The 22,071-nt window shown below is 35.0% G+C and overlaps 1 protein-coding gene across 6 annotated transcripts in view; it reads right to left on the bottom strand.

Annotated features, from left to right (window-relative positions):
* Positions 1-22,071, bottom strand: part of ANKIB1 (ankyrin repeat and IBR domain containing 1) — a 159,015-nt gene that overhangs the window by 65,645 nt on the left and 71,299 nt on the right. For 4 of the 6 annotated variants that reach the window (XM_060020553.1, XM_060020550.1, XM_060020556.1 and 1 more), the window contains one exon: positions 2,955-3,255. In XM_060020553.1, coding sequence (XP_059876536.1) covers positions 2,955-3,255 — 301 coding nt within the window. Of the gene's footprint in view, positions 1-2,954; positions 3,256-4,780; positions 4,864-22,071 lie in introns of those variants that run through there. The other 2 variants (XM_060020554.1, XM_060020555.1) reach the window with 2 other exon arrangements.

The following is a 22,071-nucleotide window of genomic DNA, read 5'->3' on the forward strand; positions in this document are numbered from 1 at the left end:
TTTCCATAGATATGTCCTCAAGAGTTAAAAAAAATAGCTTGGCCTTAACCATGGAGTAAAATAATCAATTTAAACTCAAAGGCTAGACACTGAAAATGGGATATATTTTACTGCAATCACAGATTAAGAGAAAATTAGCACTAAAAGGGGTCTTTTGAGATAACTGTGATAGTTTCCTATTGGATGGTTGACACTGATAATCTCAAAGAAGTTGAGTGATTCGCTCAAGGTCTTACAGACAGTCTCTGTGAGGACCAAGACTAGAAACCAGTGCCCTATATACCATACTATGATAGCTTAGCTTAATGAAAAAAATTAGTAAATATCTGATAACAGTCTTTTACTCAACCCAAACCCTTTATATCATACTTGGTACCAATGAGCACAGTGAATGTTAGAAGACCTTATACAAACACTAAGACACTTGAGGACTAATTCTCTAAGAAGTACAGTTATATAGTAGGTTATGTATTTCAATGTATTTGTTTTACTCACTAGAACTAGAAAACATAAGGCCTCTGGAAATTAATGTACACTTCCCTGTGAAACTCTTCTGGTTTAATTAACAGTAAACATTATCAAAAGTCATTTAAGACCTAAGGCTGGGTATACAGTCAAGTATATATAAGAGATTTAAGATAGCTTTATATGGGTAAAATGATGTGCTAAAATCTGTTGATGACAACTAGAATAAATGCAATGAAGGTATTTATAGGGCTCTATTTGAGGTGTTTTACATTAAGTCAAAGAGCTCTTCTGAACACAAAAAAATGAAAACAGTCATTAAATGGTGTGGTTTGTATAAAGTGATTTGCTGACAGATCAAACAGTTAAAACTTACACATACATTCACACCAAGCAAATCATCAGGCCTGTCAGTTCAGAATAAACCTGGTACTAATTTCCTTCACTGAGCAAAAAACAATGTTGGTAAAAACACCACATTCAGTTTTTAAAAATAATTTAATAACATGTCATTGCAAACATACTTCAAAATGAACAACTACTAAAGCAATGCTTATAGAGAATTTTTGGAAGCAAGATATTAAAGCAGCAGTTTAAGAGCATTACTATTACGATCAAGAATAAGATACTTTCTACTCTAATTCACTTGAGAAATATGATGCAGTGCCGTCAACAATGATGAGTCACTATAGGCAGTGATTCTTTCATAAGAAGTGGGCATAGAACAATATACAAAAAGACTTGTGTAAAAAGCCTTCAGGAATTCTGCCCATAGCCTCCCTCCCGCAAAATCCTAGAACATCCTTCCACCACACCGTGAATCAAAGTTAGAAAGCAAAGCTTAAAATTAGTTTCAAGTTAATGACTGTCACTAATTAACTAGTGGGCAAAGGTGACACAAACCCAAGAGATGAAATGACAAAGATTCTAAAAGATTAGTAAGTATCACAAACAACAGCAATACACACAAGATAAGATCAGAAAGGTTCTAGAAGTGAAAATAACTGACACTTCAGATACACTAAAGAAATCATATAAATGGCCATAACCTTTTTTTTTTTTTTAGATTTATTTTTGGCTGCAGTGGGTCTTCTTCGCTGCACGCCGGCTTTCTCTAGTTGTAGCGAGTGGGGGCTACTCTTTGTTGCAGTGTGTGGGCTTCTCACTGCAGTGGCTTCTCTTGTTGAGGAGCACAGGCTCTAGTCGCACGGGCTTCAGTAGTTGCAGCACATGGGCTCAGCAGTTGTTGCACGCGGGCCCTAGAGCTCGGGGGCTTCAGTAGTTGCAGCACGCAGGCTCTACAGTGTGCGGGCTTCAGTAGTTTTGGTGTGTGGGCTCAGTAGTTGTGGCTTGCGGTCTCTAGAGCGCAGGCTCAGTAGTTGTGGCACATGGGCTTAGTTACTCCGCAGTATGTGGGATCTTCCTGGAGCAGAGACTGAACCTGTGCCCCCTGCATTGGCAGGAGGATTCTTAACCACTGTGCCACCAGGGAAGTCCCTAAATGGCCATAACCTTTTAACACGAGTAAGAAAATGAAGGACCTTCATGTTTTTTGGTATATTTATCAATTTAGAAATATAAAGTTTATATAGATGAATAATATTAAGGAAATACTAAATTTTCAGATATGTATTTTAATCTGATTAATATATATTTAATCTGGATCACTGATTTTCCAATAAAGTCCTACATTTTTGGTAACTGGATACTCTGTGATTCAATCTATAATTCTCCCCACTGAAACTTAAGTACATCTATACAAAAGAACTTCTAAGAATTATGTATGGACTGACCTCTACATAGCTGAGAGAAACCTGTTCTTCTGTATGTAGAGTAGTGATGACAGTACAAAGAGTAATGATTTCTTAGCTTAGTTAAGATCCTACACTATATGGTTGATTTTATCTAAGCCTGTTGTTAGATATTTATATATATATGAAAAACATATATGGAAAAACTCAATTACAATATAGTATTCAGGCACTTTAATGCAGACTACACAGAAAAAACCAGCACATTTTAATATATATATGTTTTTAAAAGACCCCAATAAATGTATTCATTAATATTTATCAATTGCTTAGGGAACTGATCAATTCTATATATAGCTAAAGGTCCCACTTGTCAAGATTTGCCAAATGTATAAATTTTATAAGTTGGCTTCTAAAAATAAGCAAAAAATGTAAAACATATCTCTACTAAAACTATTACTCTCAATATGATAGAGTTTGTATGATGACTGTTATCTTCAGGAATGTTAGCAAATTTTCAATTGCTCCTAATTCCATTTTATTTCCAAGGATGAATGTTTATGGGTTTGTTTTCCCTAAAACAAGGGCTCCTGATTCTTTTAGAACCACAAAAGGGACAGAAATGACTAGCTAAATTAACTGTTAAGATAAGTAAAACAAAACTGATTATTACACATTACCAAGACACAGATTTTACCATGCAGAATATTAAAAAAAAAAACACCACCAAAGTTTTACCTCTACACAGGTTTTCATCCCTGAGGCAGCAGCATAGTGCAGGGGTGTGTTCTTTTTGTTATCAACTGCATCAACAGCTGCTCTCTCATATTCGCCTTGGTCAAGTTTTGCTCCTTTCCATCTTAAAATCATCTGCAGACAGTCTGCTCTTCTAAAATCATCTTCCGCGGGGCGTGCTAAGCGAGGATGAAGGGCTCCTTCCGATATCATAATTTGAGGGCCCATACATAACAAATGCATAGATGTTTCATTGTGCACATTCCGTTTATTTGGATTTCCATCTCTACCAAAAAGAAAGGTCCTAAAATGGTAAAGGAAAAGGATGAAAATCAGTTTTTTCCTACCTTGAAATAGTACACAGAAGATACATTTAAAAGGTAACCTCTACTTTTAAGCTGCTAATCCAATTTCTATTGAAGCACTGTTTCAAAATACATTGAATGACTAATCCTTAGTTATAAAAAACTCCATTCTAGAATAATAATACCAAAAAACCAAAGTTGCATATCTTTACAGTATTTGCTAATTAAAGAGGAAAAGGCATAGGAAGAAAAAAGAAAGGTAAGGAAAAGGAAAATGAAAGAGAAGTGAAGAAACAAGGAAGATAAAAGGAAGGGGAGGAAGAAGGAAAGGAACCGAAAGAGCCACTTACAGACTAATATGTCAATTAACATAAATGCCTTAGGTACAGTATTAAACATACCACACCAATTTTTTTTGTTTATTGCTCTGCTCTATTTTTTTTCTTGAGTACATATTTACTTAATAAGGATGGTGACAATATAAGCGAAGCAAGCAATGCATAAGTCTGGGAGCTAGTGGGAATGTTAAATGTTAAATCTAGGAAAAATTTCTCTACCTAAGTCTTTGGCTAGGCTTTGAAAGAATAAGGCACATATTACACGGTGTAATACTTTTTGAGGGGAGTAAGCTATGGTTAGTTCTGGGAGAAAAAGATCTAATTCCAAGGTGGCAGCCCTTACCAATGGTAGGTCTAGGTGAGCTGCCTTAGCTATTGCCAAACCCAGATCTGAGAGTTGTGCCTAGCATCCATGCCTAGCATCCACTACATCCTTGAGCTAGGGTCAATGGATTAATATTTGAGCCAGTTCAGTGGCCATAATAGGATACTGGAAAATGAGTTGGATAAAACCTACTAAAATACAGTCAGCCTGTACTAAAAAACACAAATACACTATGAAATGGGCATACAGTCCCATATCTGAAGATGACTCACATTTACTGCGGAGGGCTGGTATCATTTGCGTTCCTATGTCCAAGTGCAGAAGAGCAATGGGAAGGAAGCAGAGTCAAACTCTTAAATCCTAGATTCACCTGAATTGTTTTTAGGTTAGTTTCAGCTTAGAACAAGAAAAAACAAAAACCCTGACCAAAAAGCAACTAGGATGGGCTTTTCAATTTGAATGAGTTAGCCAAGGTGGAACGCTCTTATCAGAAAAAGGCTGAGTAAGTTGTCCTAAAGTAGTAGAAGGTCCCAGACGACTTTCAGAACAACTCTGCATATTTCCTGTTTTTATAATTCAAGATTCTACACAGCTCGGCAATATAGCCCTTCAAAACTAGCCTGAAAGTAAGACATGAAGTCTCTGAAGCAGAAACAAATGAAATATTATTACTTATAATAACCATGCCAGTCCCTCATAACCCAACTCTTACCACTGGGGTAATGCAATCCAAGCCCGATCAGACATCACAGTACAATACATGTACTGGGGTCTGCACTGTGGGCGAATGTGACAGGCAGACTAATGTCCCCACCCCAAAGAGGTTTATGTCCTAATTCCTGGAACCTGTGAATATGTTACCTTACACGGTAAAAGGGACTTCGCAGATAAGATTAAGTTAAGGTTCTTGACATTGGGAAATTATCCTAGATTATCCAGGTGGGCCCAATGTAATCTTGAGTCCTTAGAAGAGAAAAACAGGAGGGTGAGAATCAGAGAGATATTCGAAGATGCTATGCTTCTGTCTTTAAAAATGGTAGAAGGGGTCACAAGCCAAGAAGTGCAGGCAGCTTTTGGAAACTGGAAAAGGTAAGGTAAGGGATTCTACCCAGGAGCCTGCAGAAGGAACACAGCTCTGCCAAAACCTTGAGTTTAATCCAGTGAAACCATTTGAGACTTCTGATCTCCAGAGCTTTAAGATAGTAAATTTGCGTTAAGTCACCAAGTTTGTGGTAATTTGTTACAGCAACAATAGGAAGTTAATAAAGCAATTAGCTGCAAAAATAAGACTCTGGAAGGCTTGTATAGCAGACCTCCTCCCCTCTGGAGATGGGGGGAGGTGGGGAGAGAAGCGGGTGGGGGGGTGTCAGAGTGGGGGAACCTATCCTTGAGTGTGAACAAATTGTCCTAGGGAAGATCCTGGGTTCTTATGGTTTGGAATGTAAAATATGTTTCTGGGCAGAAGATAAGACTAGCATCTCTGAGTCTTACAACTTAGGGAACATCTCAATGGTCTTAGGTCTCATCCACACCTTATTCAAATGTAAACATGTATCTCCTGAGAGGTAAACCTCTCTGGAGTTCTCAATCTCTACTCAGTCAAAGTTTAACTTCCAAGGCTTGTCTTTTAAGCCCAGGTCCCAACTTCTGATAAAATTTGCTCAGAAAACCCTAACTGTGCATATTTTCTCTACAGTCCTACATAGCCTTTATGGCCTTCTGACCCCTGCAGTACATTTGTAGGCTCTTCATTGCTTGCTCTGCTCTTTGGTTCCCCAAGACCTGACCTAGCCATCTAAACAAACCCAGCCCTACTTAGAAGCCTCTTTACACAAGGCGGCCTCCTCCAGTGGCATTTGGTCATTCCCTTCTTTGTCTTCCTATAATATTCTAATTATATAATTCATTACATTGTATCATAGTTACTTTCTTACATATCTTTTCCCTTCTCCCACTTGGTTTACAGCCTTCTATGGCAGGGTCTATATCCTGTTCTTTCTTGAATCCCCAATACAGTGTCAGACACAGAGCAGACTCTTGCTATAATTTTGATAGATGAACTGAATGAATATTACTTTTATTGGGAATATATTAAGATAGAATTGTAGCTCTCTCAAGCCAGCAGTGTAGCCGACTGGTCAAGAACATGGTATCTAGTACAGACTGCCAGACTCTAATCCCAGTTCTGTCACTTTTTAGCTATATGATCTTACACAAGTTACATGATAGCTAACATATATATTATATATATAATCAACATAAATATATACCTAATATATGTAATATATATAACCAACTAATATATGGTTGATAGTCTTTGACCAAGTAAACCTACTCCTGGAATTTATCCTAAAGGAAATAACTTAAAGAATAAAAATCAATAGGAACAATGACATTCAATATACTGTTATTTTGAATAGAAAAATCTGTAGTAACTTAAATGTCTGGTTATAGGAAAAATGGGAAACATAAATCATGGTCTTTCTATACAATAGAAAATTATAAAGTCATTGAAAAGTCTATCTATGAACACTTATAGCTAAAACTAGAAGGGAACAAGGAATAATTCTAACAGTTGTTTAAGGGAGGCAGGAATGTGAATAGTTTTATTTATTTATATAACCATAATGTTGCTTCATAGTTTAAAAGAAAAAAAAAGGAAAAATATTTTCCCTAAGTCAACAACTGATGATAATATTCTCAGTGATATCTCCCTGTATTTATAATGGTTGAATTATAGTGGATTATAATGAATAACAAAAATCTAGACAATACTCTAAAAATGTGTTCAAGATTAAAACTTCTTCTAAGAGGCATTATTAAGAATAAAAAAGATTTCATATTCTTAAAAATTTAATTTAGAAATAAATTATTAAAATTAATTCAGAGTCTATAAGATTCTGTACAACCACATTTATTTAGCCTTTCCTATCACTATTTCCAATATATCATTTATTTTCTCTTTTAGTTTGTTCAGGAGAGAAACAAACCATGGAATTTAATACAAGGAATTATCAGCACGGAATTTAATACAAGTTGGAAGGATGTCAGCTGATATGGAGAAAGCTCTCTTTCTCTATCAATCTCTCTCTCATTAAACAATTCTAGATCCTCCCCAATAGAGGGAAGAGATAGTGTGATAATTTTGCAAATGTTCTTATACCCAATCTGCCAGACTCTGATTAATCAAACCAAACAAACGTTATTATTCTGAAGTTAAAGTATTAAAATAGCTTCTTTATACATATTTATTCAGGAAAGATTCTCAAATTTATTAGACATAGTACAATACCTGCATAAATATTTTGTACTAAAACTGTAAAGCCGGATATTCTAATTTTATTGATTCATATTACTACTTTTTTATTATGTTTAATTTAAAAAGTAGTACCTTCTTTAATTTACATGAATGAATAAACAGAACTATAAATTTATAATTGATATGTAAGTTTTAGATAGGCACCTTTCTATAACTATGCCAGTAAGTATGAAGTTTATTTTACTATTTGCATATAAGGTTAATTCTGGAACAAGGACAGGAGATAATTGGCAGGAAGATGGAATAAGGAAAACATTAACCTGGAAAAAAAAATCCCTTTCATTTGACCCTAATAACCCATCCAGAAACCATCTGTTTTTCTAGATTCTTTCACTGTTAATTATCAAACAGTCAGTTTATATCTGCTACCTATATTTCTTCTACATTTAATCTCCACTTCAGTATGACCCTATTCTGATCACTGTACTAAAATTGCACTCTTTCACATCACTAAGAACTTCCTAAGAGCTAAATTCTTATCACTGTCCTCAATTCTTGTTTTTAATCTGAAACTGCTAATAATCCATTTATATCCTGACCTCTGTATCACCTCGGTTTCCATAACTACACTTTTTTTTTTTTGCGGCACGCGGGCCTCTCACTGCCATGGCCTCTCCCGTTGCGGAGCACAGGCTCCGGACATGCAGGCTCAGCGGCCATGGCTCACGGGCCCAGCCACTCCGCGGCATGTGGGATCCTCCCGGACCGGGGCATGAACTCGTGTCCCCTGCATCGGCAGGCGGGCTATCAACCACTGCGCCACCAGGGAAGCCCTACTACACATCTTTTTAACAGACTTCTTAATTTTTTTCAGTACAATCTTTTACCCATGAAGATGGCTTCACTTTCCTATCCCCTTACTGGAAGCAAATTCACTTCCTGAATCTATTTACTTCTCCATACACATTCCCTCCTTTCAGAGAGCACATCTACTCTTAAAGTCACTTATCTTTCAATGGTTTCTATGAATACACTTTGTAAGCTGTAAACTTTTATCAGAACCCAAATAATAGACTGTGGTAGCAGAATCATGGTTTCTCTCAAAGGGCTTCTACTATCATTTCTGTGATAATTCTTAATTCTCTTTCACCCTGTCTAATGTGACCTTTAGATCATATTCTAACTTCTCAGAGTCCCATTTCTCTTGCATATTTCATCATTATATCATATTCAGTTGAGCTCCCCCCAAAATAACAGTCTTCTCTCTTAGGGCCTCAGTTTCTTGCCATAACACTCTTATCCTCCCAGTCACTTAACATACACATACACTTTCAGTTGCTTTTAAAACTTTTCTTCCATGCAACATTATTTTTGAGCAGTCGTTGTTTGCCAGGTACTATTTTAGAAGTTAGGCATATTGTTAAGAAAACAGATTAACTCCCTGCCCTTATAGTGTTTGCATACAAGGGAGGTTAGGAGAAAAGAACTGCATTGAACAATTTAAAAGAATTTAATAACTCCTGAAACATGAGTCAAAAAAATAGATATCAATAACTGGAAACTCTATTTTAATTCTCAAAGTTTAGTATTAACATATGCTTTGATAAAGACATGCTTTAATAAAGATTTTATATTTTACTTATACCAAAAGACAGGCTCCTTTTATTTCCAAGGAAGCACAAGAAGCTATCCTGTAAAATCTAAGGAATAAGCACTCTAATTCCCCATTTTATACATGACTTTCCTAAGAAGCTACAACTAATGAACTGTATATCCAAACTAGAACATGCTGACTCCAAAGTCTAAACAGTCTTTTTGCTACATTAAGTAGTAACTATTTATGAATATGAATTTAGTTTCCCATGAAAGAAGCACTGTGATATGGTATAATGTAAACTAGGTTCAGAGAGATACAGAGGCAAACTAGCTCCTAAACTGTAAACTACCCTTCTTTTGCTGTATTATTCTGCCTGAGAAGAGGGGAAAGTGATGCCTGCTGTTGCAGGTACCATAAAGCTAAAGGAAATGGGGATAAAATAAGGCCTTACTGCAAATGGGTAATTTACTTTATGGGAACTAAAGTATTTTGTCTCTGGCTAGGTATATTCCTTTGTATACCCATATATGTCATGTGTCAGGAATCTAGGCAAGCTTAGCCAGGGTCTATACTGAAGCTAGCAGGCAGGTATGCCAGATTACATAAGGCAGCATGAGAAAATAATGGCCATCAATCTGTTAGAAAGTTTAAGCAAGGTTACACATGGTGAAATAACTGAAGCTATCTAAAACACAAATAGTTAAAACAGAGTTGGTATTTTACTTAATGATGATGCGTAAATGCTATTTATCCTTATTCTATATGACATAGTGTTAAGAAGAGTAATTTAATTCCAAAATCAACTAATCATTTAAAATAATCATGATTTGTCATTTTCTCTGTACTACGTAAATAAATTTTGAAAAACAAAACATACACAGATTAAAGAGATGACAGTTGCTTATTCTTAGTAAAGGAGAGCAATAAGGTAATTTCTGATTCTAGTATAGGATCTTAAAGGCTTTAATAAAGAAATTATGAGCCACTGATCTCCAAACAATTAAGAACAAAGAAAACACCAGAGACAGGTGTCTAAAGTCGTATTAAGCCCACAGACACCCCAAAACACACCACTTGACGTGGCCCTGCCCAACAGAGGGACAAGATCCAGCTCCGCCCACCAGAACACAGTCCCCGCCACCAGGAAGCCTACACAAGCCACTGGACCAACCTCGCCCACTGGGGGCAGACACCAGAAGCAAGAGGAACTACAACCCTGCAGCCTGGCAAAAGGAGACAAAACACAGTAAGTTAGTAAAAAATGAGAAGACAGAGAAATATGTTGCAGACAAAAGAGCAAGATAAAAACCCACAACAAAATGAATGAAGAGGAAATAGGCAATCTACCTGAAAAAGAATTCAGAGTAATGGTAGAAATGATGATCCAAAATCTTGAAAATAGAATGGAGAAAATACAAGAAATATTTAACAAGGATCTAGAAGAACTAAAGAACAAATGAACAGTGATGAACAACACAATAAATGAAATTTAAAATACACTAGAAGGAATCAACAGCAGAACAACCGAGGTGGAAGAAAGGATAAGTGACCTGGAAGATAAAATAGTGGAAATAACTACTGCAGACCAAAATAAAGAAAAAAGAATGAAAAGAATTGAAGACAGTCACAGGGACCTCTGGGACAACATTAACGCACCAACATTTCAATTATAGGGGTCCCAGAGGAAAAAGAGAAAGCATCTGAGAAAATATGTGAAGAGATTATAGTGGAAAACTTCCCTAACATGGGGAAGGAAACAGTCAATCAAGTCCATGAAGCGCAGAGTCCCGGACAGGATAAACCCAAGGAGAAACAAGACGAGACACGATTAACCAAGCTAACAAAAATTAAATACAAAGAAAAAATATTAAAAGCAGCAAGGGAAAAGCAACAAATAACATACAAGGGAATCTCCATAAGGTTATCAGCTGATCTTTCAGCAAAAACGCTGCAGGCAAGAAGCGAGTGGCAGGATATAATTAAAGTGATGAAAGGGAAAAAACTACAACCAAGATTACTCTACCCAACAAGGTTCTCATTCAGATTTGATGGAGAGATCAAAAGCTTTACAGACAAGCAAAAGCTAAGAGAATTCACGAACACCAGACCAGCTTTGCAACAAATGCTAAAAGAACTTCTCGAGGTAGGGAACTCAAGAGAAGAAAAAGACCTACAAAAACAAACCCAAAACAATTAAGAAAATGGTAATAGAAACATACATATTGATAATTACCTTACATGTAAATGCATTAAATGCTCCAATCAAAAGACACTGACTGGATAAATGGATACAAAAACAAGACCCAATATATGTTGTCTACAGCAGATCCACTGCAGACCTACGGACACATACCGGCTGAAAGTGAGGGGACAGAAAAAGATACTCCATGCAAATGGAAATCAAAAGAAAGATGGAGTAGCATTACTCATATCAGACAAAATAGACTTTAAAATGAAGACTAACAAGAGATAAGGAAGGACACTACATAATGATTATGGGAACAGTCCAAGAAGAAGATATAGCAATTGTAAATATTTATCCACCCAACATAGGAGCACCTCAATACATCAGGCAAACCCTAATGGGCATAAAAAGGGAAATCAACATTAACACAAAAATAGTGGGGGATTTTAACACTCCACTTACACAAATGGATAGATCATCCAGACAGAAAATTAATAAGGAAACACAAGCCTTAATGACACACTGGACCAGATAGACTTAACTGATATTTATAGGACATTCTATCCAAAAGTAGCAGGATTCACTTTCTTCTCAAGTGCACAGAAAACATTCCGCAGGGTAGATCACACCTTGGGTCACAAAGCAAGCCTTGGTAAATTTAAGAAAATTGAAACCATATCAAGCATCTTTTTCAACCACAACACTATGAGATTAGAAATGAATTATAGGATAAAATCTGTAAAAAACACAAATCCATGGTGGCTAGACAATACGCTACTAAAGAGCAAAGAGATCACCGAAGAAATCAAAGAGGGCATAAAAAAATACCTAGAGACAAATGACAATGAAAACACGACGACCCAAAACCTATGTGATGCAGCAAAAGCAGTTCTAAGAGGGAAGTTTATAGCAATACAATCCTACCTCAAGAAACAAGAAACATCTCAAATAAACAACCTAACCTTACACCTAAAGCAATTCGGGAAAGAAGAACAAAAAAACCCCAGAGTTAGCAGAAGAAAAGAAATCATAAAGATTAGATCAGAAATAAATGAAGAAAAAATGAAAGAAATGATAGCAAAGATCAATAAAACTAAAACTTGGTTCTTTGAGAAGATAAACAAAATTGATAAACCATTAGCCAGACTCATCAAGAAAAAACGGGAGAAGACTCAAATCAATAGAATTAAAAATGAAAAAGGAGAAGTTACAACTGACACCACAGAAATACAAAGGATCATAAAAGACTACTACAAGCAACTATATGCCAATAAAATGGACAACCTGGAAGAAATGGACAAATTCTTAAAAAACTACAACCTTCCAAGACTGGACCAGGAAGAAATAGAAAATATGAACAGACCAATCACAAATACTGAAATTGAAAATGTGATTAAAAATCTTCCAACAAACAGTCCACGACCAGACGGTTTCACAGGTGAATTCTATCAAACATTTAGAGAAGAGCTAATACGTATCCTTCTCAAACTCTTCCAAAAAATTGCACAGGATGGAACGTGCCCAAACTCATTCTATGAGGCCACCATCACCCTGATACCAACAGCAGACAAAGATATCACAAAAAAAGAAAATTACAAGCCAATATCACTGATGAACATAGATGCAAAAATCCTCAACAAGATACTAGCAAACTGAATCCGGCAACACATTAAAAAAATCATACACCATGATCAAGTGGGATTTATACCAGGGATGCAAGGATTCTTCAATATATGCAAATCAATCAATGTGATACACCATATTAACAAATTGAAGAATAAAAACCATACGATCATCTCAATAGATGCAGAAAAAGCTTCTGACAAAATTCAACATCCACTTATGATAAAAACTCTCCAGAAAGTGGGCAGAGGGAACCTACCTCAACATAATAAAGGCCATATATGACAAACCCACAGCAAACATTACTGTCAATGGTAAAAAACTGAAAGCATTTCCTCTAAAATCACGAACAAGACAAGAGTGCCCACTCTCTCCACTATTATTCAACATAGTATTGGAAGTCCTAGTCACAGCAATCAGAGAAGAAAAAGTAATAAAAGGAATCCAAATTGGCAAAGAAGTAGTAAAAGTGTCACTGTTTGCAGATGACATGATACTATACATAGAAAATCCTGAAGATGCCACCAAAAAACTACTAGAGCTAATTAATGAATTTAGTAAAGTTGCAGGATACAAAATTAATACACAAAAATCTCTTGTATTCCTATATACTAACAATGAAAGATCAGAAAGAGAAATTAAGGAAACAATCCCATTTACCATTGCAACAAAAAGAATAAAATACCTAGGAATAAACCTACTTAAGGAGGCAGAAGACCTGTACACAGAAAACTATAAGATAATAATGAAAGAAATCAAAGATGACACAGATGGAGACATATATCATGTTCTTAGATTGAAAGAATCAATATTGTGAAAATGACTATACACCGAAAGCAATCTACAGATTCAGTGCAATCCCCATCAAATTACCAATGGGATTTTTCATAGAAAAGAACAAGAAATTTTACAATTTGCACAGAAACACAAAAGACCTCGAATAGCAAAAGCAATCTTGAGGAAAAGAAATGGAGCTGGAGGAATCAGACTCCCTGACTTCAGACTATACTACAAAGCTACAGTAATCAAGACAGTATAGTGCTGGCACAAAAACAGAAATATAGATCAATGGTTCAGGATAGAAAGCCCAGAGATAAACCCATGCACCTATTGTCACTTAATCTATGACAAAGAAGGCCAGTATATACAATGGAGTGAAGACAGCCTCTTCAATAAGTGGTGCTGGGAAAACTGGACAGCTACATGTAAAAGAATGAAATTAGAACACTCCCTAACACCATACACAAAAATAAACTCAAAATGGATTAAAGACGTAAATGAAAGGCCAGACACTATAAAACTCTTAGAGGAAAACATAGGCGGAACACTCTTTGACATAAATTGCATCAAGATCTTTTTTGATCCACCTCCTAGAATAATGAGATTAAAAACAAAAATAAAGAAATGGGACCTAATTAAACTTAAAAAGCTTTGCACAGCAAAGGAAAGCATAAACAACATGAAAAGATAACCCTCAGAATGGGAGAATATATTTGCAAACAAATCAACTGACAAAGCATTAATCTCCAAATATACAAACAGCTCATGCAGCTCAATATCAAAAAAACAAACCCAATCAAAAAATGGGTGGAAAACCTAAATAGACATTGCTCCAAAGAAGACATACAGATGGCCAACAAACATAAGAAAAGATGCTCAACATCACTGATTATTTGAGCAATGCAAATGAAAACTACAATGAGGTATCACCTCACACTGGTCAGAATGGCCATTATCAAAAAATCCACAAACAATAAATGCTGGAGAGGTTGTGGAGAAAAGGGAAGCCTCTTGCACTGTTGATGGGAATGTAAATTGATAGAGCCACTATGGAGAACAGTAGGGAGATTCCTTAAAAAACGAAAAACAGAACTACCATATAACCCAGCAATCCCATTACTGGGCATAGACACATGCACCCCCAATGTTCACTGCAGCACTATTTACAAAAGCCAGGACATGGAAGCAACCTAAATGTTCATCAACAGAAGAATGAAATAAAGAAAATGTGGTACATATATACAATGGAATATTACCCAGCCATAAAAAGGAACAAAACTGGGTCATTTGTAGAGACATGGATGGACCTAGAGACTCATACAGAGTGAAGTAAGTCAGAAAGAGAAAAACAAATATCGTATATTAAAGCATATATGTGGAACCTGAAAAAATTGGTTTAGACAATCGTATATACAAAGCAGAAATAGAGACACAGACATAGAGAACAAATGTATGGATACTAAAGGGATAAGGCAGGCTGGGATGAATTGGGAGGCTGGGATTGACATATATACACTATTGATACTATGTATAAAATAGATAACTAATGAGAACCTACTATAATAGCCCAGGGAACTCTATTCAATGTTGTGTGGTACCTAAATGGGAAGGAAATTCAAAAAAGAGGGGATATATGTATTCGTATTGCTGATTCACTTTGCTGTACAGTAGAAACTAACACAATATTATAAAGCAACTATACTCCAATAAAAATTAAAAGAAAACACCAAACACTTTAGGCTGAAGTTGAAAGTTAAGTATAAAGTAAAAATATAAGTGTGAAGTATATGGCTAAATCATAAAAACAGTAATTAAAAGAGAATATATAGTCACCCTTTCTTTAGGTCTTTAAATACTCATTCAATAGAATGATAACCAGAGGATGGAGACAGATATATTCCTTCTTAGAGGAACCAGGAATATTGATCAGATCAGCAATTTTTAAACTTTTTGGTAGTAGACTTTTACAACTTTCACAACTTTAAAAATTACTGAAGATTCCTATTGGGAGATTGGGATGGACATATACACACTACTATATATAAAATAGGTAACTAATAAGGACCTACTGTATATTACAGGGAACTCTACTCAATACTCTGTAATGTGAAAAGAATCTAAAAAAGAGTGGATATATGTACATGTATAACTCATTCACTTTGCTGTACAGCAGAAACACAACATTGTAAATCAAGTATACCCCAATAAAAATTTAAAAATGAAAAGATTCCTAAGAACTTTGTTTATGTGAATTATATAGATATTCATCATATTAAAAATTAAAAGATATTTTAAAACATTTATTAATTAAAAAAATAAACTCATTACATATTTAACATTCCTAATATCATTACATAGTTAACATTCCTAATATCTTAAAATGAAAAAATAACTATACATTTTTTGAAAATTAAGTGAGCACAATGGCATTGTTTTACATGTTTACAAATTTTATTTAATATCTGGCTAACAGAAGACAGACAGATTCTCATAGCATTCAATGTGTTGTGATATGTGTCATTTGGGTTCAAGCATATGAAAAAAATCCAGCCTTATATAATCACAAAAGGGAGAAGTATTTTAAAATAGCCTTTTCAAATAACTGTGAATAGTCATATTTGATACTACGCTAAAAATTCAACAAGTGGTCATTTCTTAAAGATTACTTGCAATATAAAATATGATATCTTATGAAATGAACTTTTGTACTCTATTACATTAAAATCCATTGGTCTACCTTGCATTTTGAATAAATCTTTTACCCATGCATAATTGTAAAAAACCATATACTGATCTTCTGAAAAATACTAATTCAGTGAGTTACACAGAGCTTCTAGATTTTTGTCACATTTCATTATACAATATTTTAAAAAATCATATTAATTTATATCACCACCACTCTTATTCAGAAAAGTCCCTAAGTAATGGGAAACTATCAAGCTGAAGGCAGCAAATATAAGTTTTCAAAATTCTAATATTCACTTGAAAACTCAAATTTTATCATTAGCAACAAATACTCTCAGTTATCCCTTGAATTGATAGGCTCACTTATGTCATACATTTTCAAGAAAAATGTCAGCCAGCCAGTATCCCAGTCTGAATGTTAATTTAAAATGTTGTTTCACGAAAAAATAAGTAGTTCAACTCATACCTCAAACAAAAGTACAAGTGCTATTTCTCAAACCTAACATCATACAGCAGCAGAAGTGATTTATGAATTCTTCACATTTGTCACATAGAATATTAAGAAGATGTGTAATCGAGGATGGAGATTAAATAAAATTAGTAATTTTAATGCTTCATTGAGGACATTTTAAGTGAAACGGCTTTTTTTTAAAGAAAAAAAACAGCAAGAGCCCGGCAGAGAGGAATCCAATTACTAGTAAGGTTTGGTGCCACTTCCTTGATTCATCTAAAGGCGTCAGCAGTTTTATCCTCTGCTTTTTGAACTACAACTGCAAATGTCAACGCAGTGAAAAAAAGGCAAATAACATCTTAAAATTAGTATAAAAATAGTTTTGACCTACTGCACCTCCTTGAAAGAGTCTCAGGATCTAGGAGTCCTCAGAACACACTTTAAAACTCACTGGATTACATATGGAAACAACCTAAATGTCAACAGATGAATGGATAAAGAAGATGCGGTACATATACACAATGAAATACTGCTCAGCCATAAAAAAGAAAGAAACAATGCCATATGCAGCAACATGGATAGACCTAGAGATTACCATACTAAGTAAGTAAGTCAGACAGACAAAGACAAATACCATATGATATCATGATATGTGGAATCTAAAATATTACACAAATGAACCTATCCAGGAAACAGAAACAAAATCAGGGACACAGAATAGACTGGTGGTTGCCAAGGGGGTGGGGGGTAGGAGAGGGTAGGAGTGGGAGTTTGGGATTAGCAGATGCAAATTGGTATATACAGAATGGATAAACAACAAGGTCTTACTGTACAGTACAGGGAACTATATTCAATATCCTGTGATAAACCATAATGGAAAGGAGTATGAAAAAGAATGTGTGTGTGTGTATATATATATATATATAAACACATAACTGAATCACTTTGCTGTACAGCAGAAATTAATACAACACTGTAAATCAACTACACTTGAATAAAATAAATTAAAAAAAAGACTCACTGGATTAGATAACTTTCTTATACAATGTTTCCTAATTTCATAAAGTATATTTTAAATTATACTATAGATAGTTAGAATATATTTTGCTACTTGATTTCTTTTATATTAAAATATACATATTACTTAGAAATAATAATATTTAAATACATTTTACCTTGGTATTCTAAGCAAGTTTTAATTAATCACATAACAAGACTTGATATTAAATATTATTATAGCGTTCAATATTCAGAAGCTAAAGCAACGGTTTTATAATTTCACTGAAAATGTTCAACTCAAAAAAAGAAAGCCTTAATACATTAAGTAATCAAGAGTTAATCTATTGAGAGCATTACTAACTGTGTAGCAGTGTATTTGTAATATTTACAATCTAGTCAAAGAGATGAGTTTAATGACAATTGGATGGTTTAAAATCTAAGTTGTAGGAATTTCAGAGAACAGAAAGAATACTGCAGGTCAGAATAGTTGGTAATGAATTCATGAAAAGACAGAAACCAAGGGAGGACGTAAAGGACAAGAAATTAGAGAAGAAAGAAGACATTTCAGAATCAAGGACCAAAAGGAATAAAGCTAAGGGGGTGGCATTTTTAAAAGTGGGGAAAGCAAGAGGGAGGGTAACCAGATTGACTGATATGATCATGTTAGAGAACAATGAGAGATTAGGCTGAATCGGTAGAATTAGGGCATAGAAAAGTTGGCTTCAGAAGCCAAATAGAATAAGGCAGATGGTAGTGTAGTTACAGTTTTCTCATGATAGAACATTGAAAAGGCTATACTTTTAGCAAGATTAACCTGGACATGAGATTATAGGAGAAAAAGACTTGCAAAAAGATCATTCAGGAGTCAGGTATTTTCAGTATTGGAAGAAGGGGTTGGTAAGAGTGAACAAAGCTTGGGGCAACGGGAATGCAAAGAAGAGAATCCAAGAGATAAGACTTAGTGAACTTTGCATTAGTAGCAGGTTAGGTAAAGGAAGAGTAAGGAGTAAGTCAAAGATGATTGGAAGTTATTTAGGGTTACAAACATGAGAGGTAATAATATTATATGCTAGGCACCATGAGACATATAAAACATTAATTGTCCCACAAGTTTCATGTGTATCTATTTTATAGACAGGGAAACTTAAGTTCAGAGTGACTAATTTGTTTTGCTAATAAGTGTTTTAGGCAGCCCTGACATATAGGCTTATTTGACTATAGAGATAAGAGGTTATCACAGTGTTGAAAAGTCTACAGCCTACAGTCATCTGCCTGGGCAAATAGCTTTACCATTTACAAGCTGCAGAGTTCTGACAAGTTGCTTAATCTTTCCGTGCTTCAGTTTTCTCACCTCTGAAATGCAGATGATTAACGAACTCACAGAGCTGTAATGAGGATTAAGTGAGACAATGCATGTAGAGCACTGTTAATAGTGCCTAGAAAATAGTAAGGCCTCACCATCACCCTGATACCCAAACCAGACAAAGATACTACAAAAAAAGAAAATTACAGACCAGTATCACTGATGAATACAGATGCAAAAATCCTCAACAAAATACTAGCAAACAGAATCCGGCAACACATTAAAAGGATCATACACCATGATCAAGTGGGATTTATCCCAGGGATGCAAGGATTCTTCAGTATATGCAAATCAATCAATGTGATACACCATATTAACGAACTGAACAAGAAAAACCATATGATCATCTCAATAGATGCAGAAAAAACTTTTGACAAAATTCAACACCCATTTATGATAAAAATTCTCCAGAGAGTGGGCATAGAGGGAACCTACCTCAACATAATAAAGGCCATATACGACAAACCCACAGCAAACATCATTCTCAATGGTGAAAAACTGAAAGCATTTCCTCTAAGATCAGGAACAAGATAAGGATGTCCACTCTCACCACTATTATTCAACATAGTTTTAGAAGTCCTAGTGATGGCAATCAGAGAAGAAAAAGAAATAAAAGGAATACAAATTGGAAAAGAAGAAGTAAAACTGTCACTGTTTGCAGATTACATGATACTATGCATAGAGAATCCTGAAAATGCCACCAGAAAACTACTAGAGCTAATCAATGAATTTGGTAAAGTTGCAGGATACAAAATTAATGCACAGAAATCTCTTGCATTCGTATACACTAATGATGAAAAATCTGAAAGAGAAATTACGGAAACACTCCCATTTACCATTACAACAAAAAGAATAAAATACCTAGAAATAAACCTACCTAGGGAGACAAAAGACCTGTATGCAGAAAACTATAAGACACTGATGAAAGAAATTTAAGATGATACCAACAGATGGAGAGATATACCATGTTCTTGGATTGAAAGAATCAACATTGTGAAGATAACTATACTTCCCAAAGCAATCTACAGATTCAATGCAATCCCTATCAAATTACCAATGGCATTTTTTACAGAACTAGAACAAAAAATCTTAAAATTTGTATGGAGACACAAAAGACCCCGAATAGCCAAAGCAGTCTTGAGGGAAAAAAACGGAGCTGGAGGAATGAGACTCTCTGACTTCAGACTATACTACAAAGCTACAGTAATCAAGACAATATGGTTCTGGCACAAAAACAGAAACATAGATCAATGGAACAAGATAGAAAGCCCAGAGATAAACCCACACACCTATGGTCAACTAATCTATGACAAAGGAGGCAAGGATATACAATGGAGAAAAGACAGTTTCTTCAATAAGTGGTACTGGGAAAACTGGACAGCTACATGTAAAAGAATGAAATTAGAACACTCCCTAACACCATACACAAAAATAAACTCAAAATGGATTAGTGACCTAAATGTAAGACCAGACACTATAAAACTCTTAGAGGAAAACATAAGAAGAACACTCTTTGACACAAATCACAGCAAGTTCTTTATTGATCCACCTCGTAGAGTAATGGAAATAAAAACAAAACAAACAAAAAAGAAAATAGCAAGGCCTCAATGTGTTTGCCATTATTTTATTAGTACAATATGTTAGTGTCATTAACATAGGGAAGACCCAGTTTTGGAAGAAAAAGTATAACAATATGAGTTGGAGGCGGCTTCTAAGTGGGTATTCTACAAGAAATGAAAATAAAAGATAAATGCAAAAAGGAGAGGTTATAGAAATACCTGTTTTTAAGTCAAAAAATACCTATTTTAGGGGATTCCCTGGTGGCGCAGTGGCTGAGAGTCCGCCTGCCGATGCAGGGGACGCGGGTTCGTGCCCCGGTCCAGGAGGATCCCACGTGCCGCGAAGCCGCTGGGCCTGTGAACCGTGGCCGCTGGGCCTGCGCGTCTGGAGCCTGTGCTCCGCAGCGGGAGAGGCCACAACGGTGAGAGGCCCGCGTATTGCAAAAAAAAAAAAAAAAAAAAAAAAAGAGAAATACCTATTTTATTTTCAAGAGGTTACAAAAATAACTACTTGATAGTCATAGGCCTGGAAAACGTAAATTATTTATGGAATTTTTGTCATTCACAAATCCTGATCATAAAGATATTTCCTGTGCCATGATTTTATGATATTTCTACTTACTTTGTGTAAGATACTATGCTAGATGCTAGAAGTATTAAGAAGGTCCTTTAAAAAAGCTGTACTTTAGGTAGGCAAAGAGAAAATACACAAAATTATAAAATACAATGACATAGTGTATACCAAACAAGTAATACAAACAAACAAAAAAGAATCATAGAAGTTCAAAAAAGACTAAAGTTCCTATGGGTTGTGACAGGCTAAGAAGATAGATAAAGTGTGCCGAGGACCTTGAAGGAAGGCTAAAATTTAGGTAAGAAAGAGAAAGCTGAGAGGAGTGGGATACTCCTGGCAGAAAGAGCACAATGAACATGGCAGACAACACACATGGCATGATTCAGGGATACCAAAAAGAGCAGCTTATTTTGAATGACAAATTTGTATAAAAAGAAATAGAGAAAGGACTGAAAAGTTTTTTGTCAAGTTCTAAAGTGCTCAGGATATTGGTTGAAGAATTATATTTCACTGCATAAGCAAAGAAGTGTTTCTTTGTCTCCTAGCATCAGACTTCCATAACTGAATAATCTACTTCTAAAGACTAAATTTGTTTTGGAATTACTTTTCTATCCTTTGCTTCTTTCATCTTATAAGCTAGCAAACACCATGTAATTAGGAAGAATCTTCACATATTTGCTGCCACTAATGCTTTCTTGTTGAAGAGATTTTTTTTAAGTTTCTTAGTATTTTCAGTTCCAAGGAAATGGTTTGCTTTTAGAAAAGTTTTTTCCAGTAACTGAACCCCATTAAAAGAAGAAAACTCAAATCTGATCATGAATAGGTAAGGTAAACACATTAGTTTTTCAACTTAAATTGCCTAGGGCACAATTCCCTGCAATTTTTTGAGTTGATAAGTACTTTTCTAGAATTGAAATGTTGTAAATTAAAAACTACACTATTATAAAAAGTTCATACTATGAAACATACTGAGGATCAAATTGTATTTACAGTAAAAATAATATGTGAACTAACCTCACTACTGAAACCTTTGGTCTAATTTAGGCATAATAAAAAATCATACTTAATAATTTATGC

Source organism: Delphinus delphis, chromosome 9, assembly GCF_949987515.2.
Source record: "Delphinus delphis chromosome 9, mDelDel1.2, whole genome shotgun sequence".
Taxonomy (NCBI): Eukaryota; Metazoa; Chordata; class Mammalia; order Artiodactyla; family Delphinidae; genus Delphinus; species Delphinus delphis.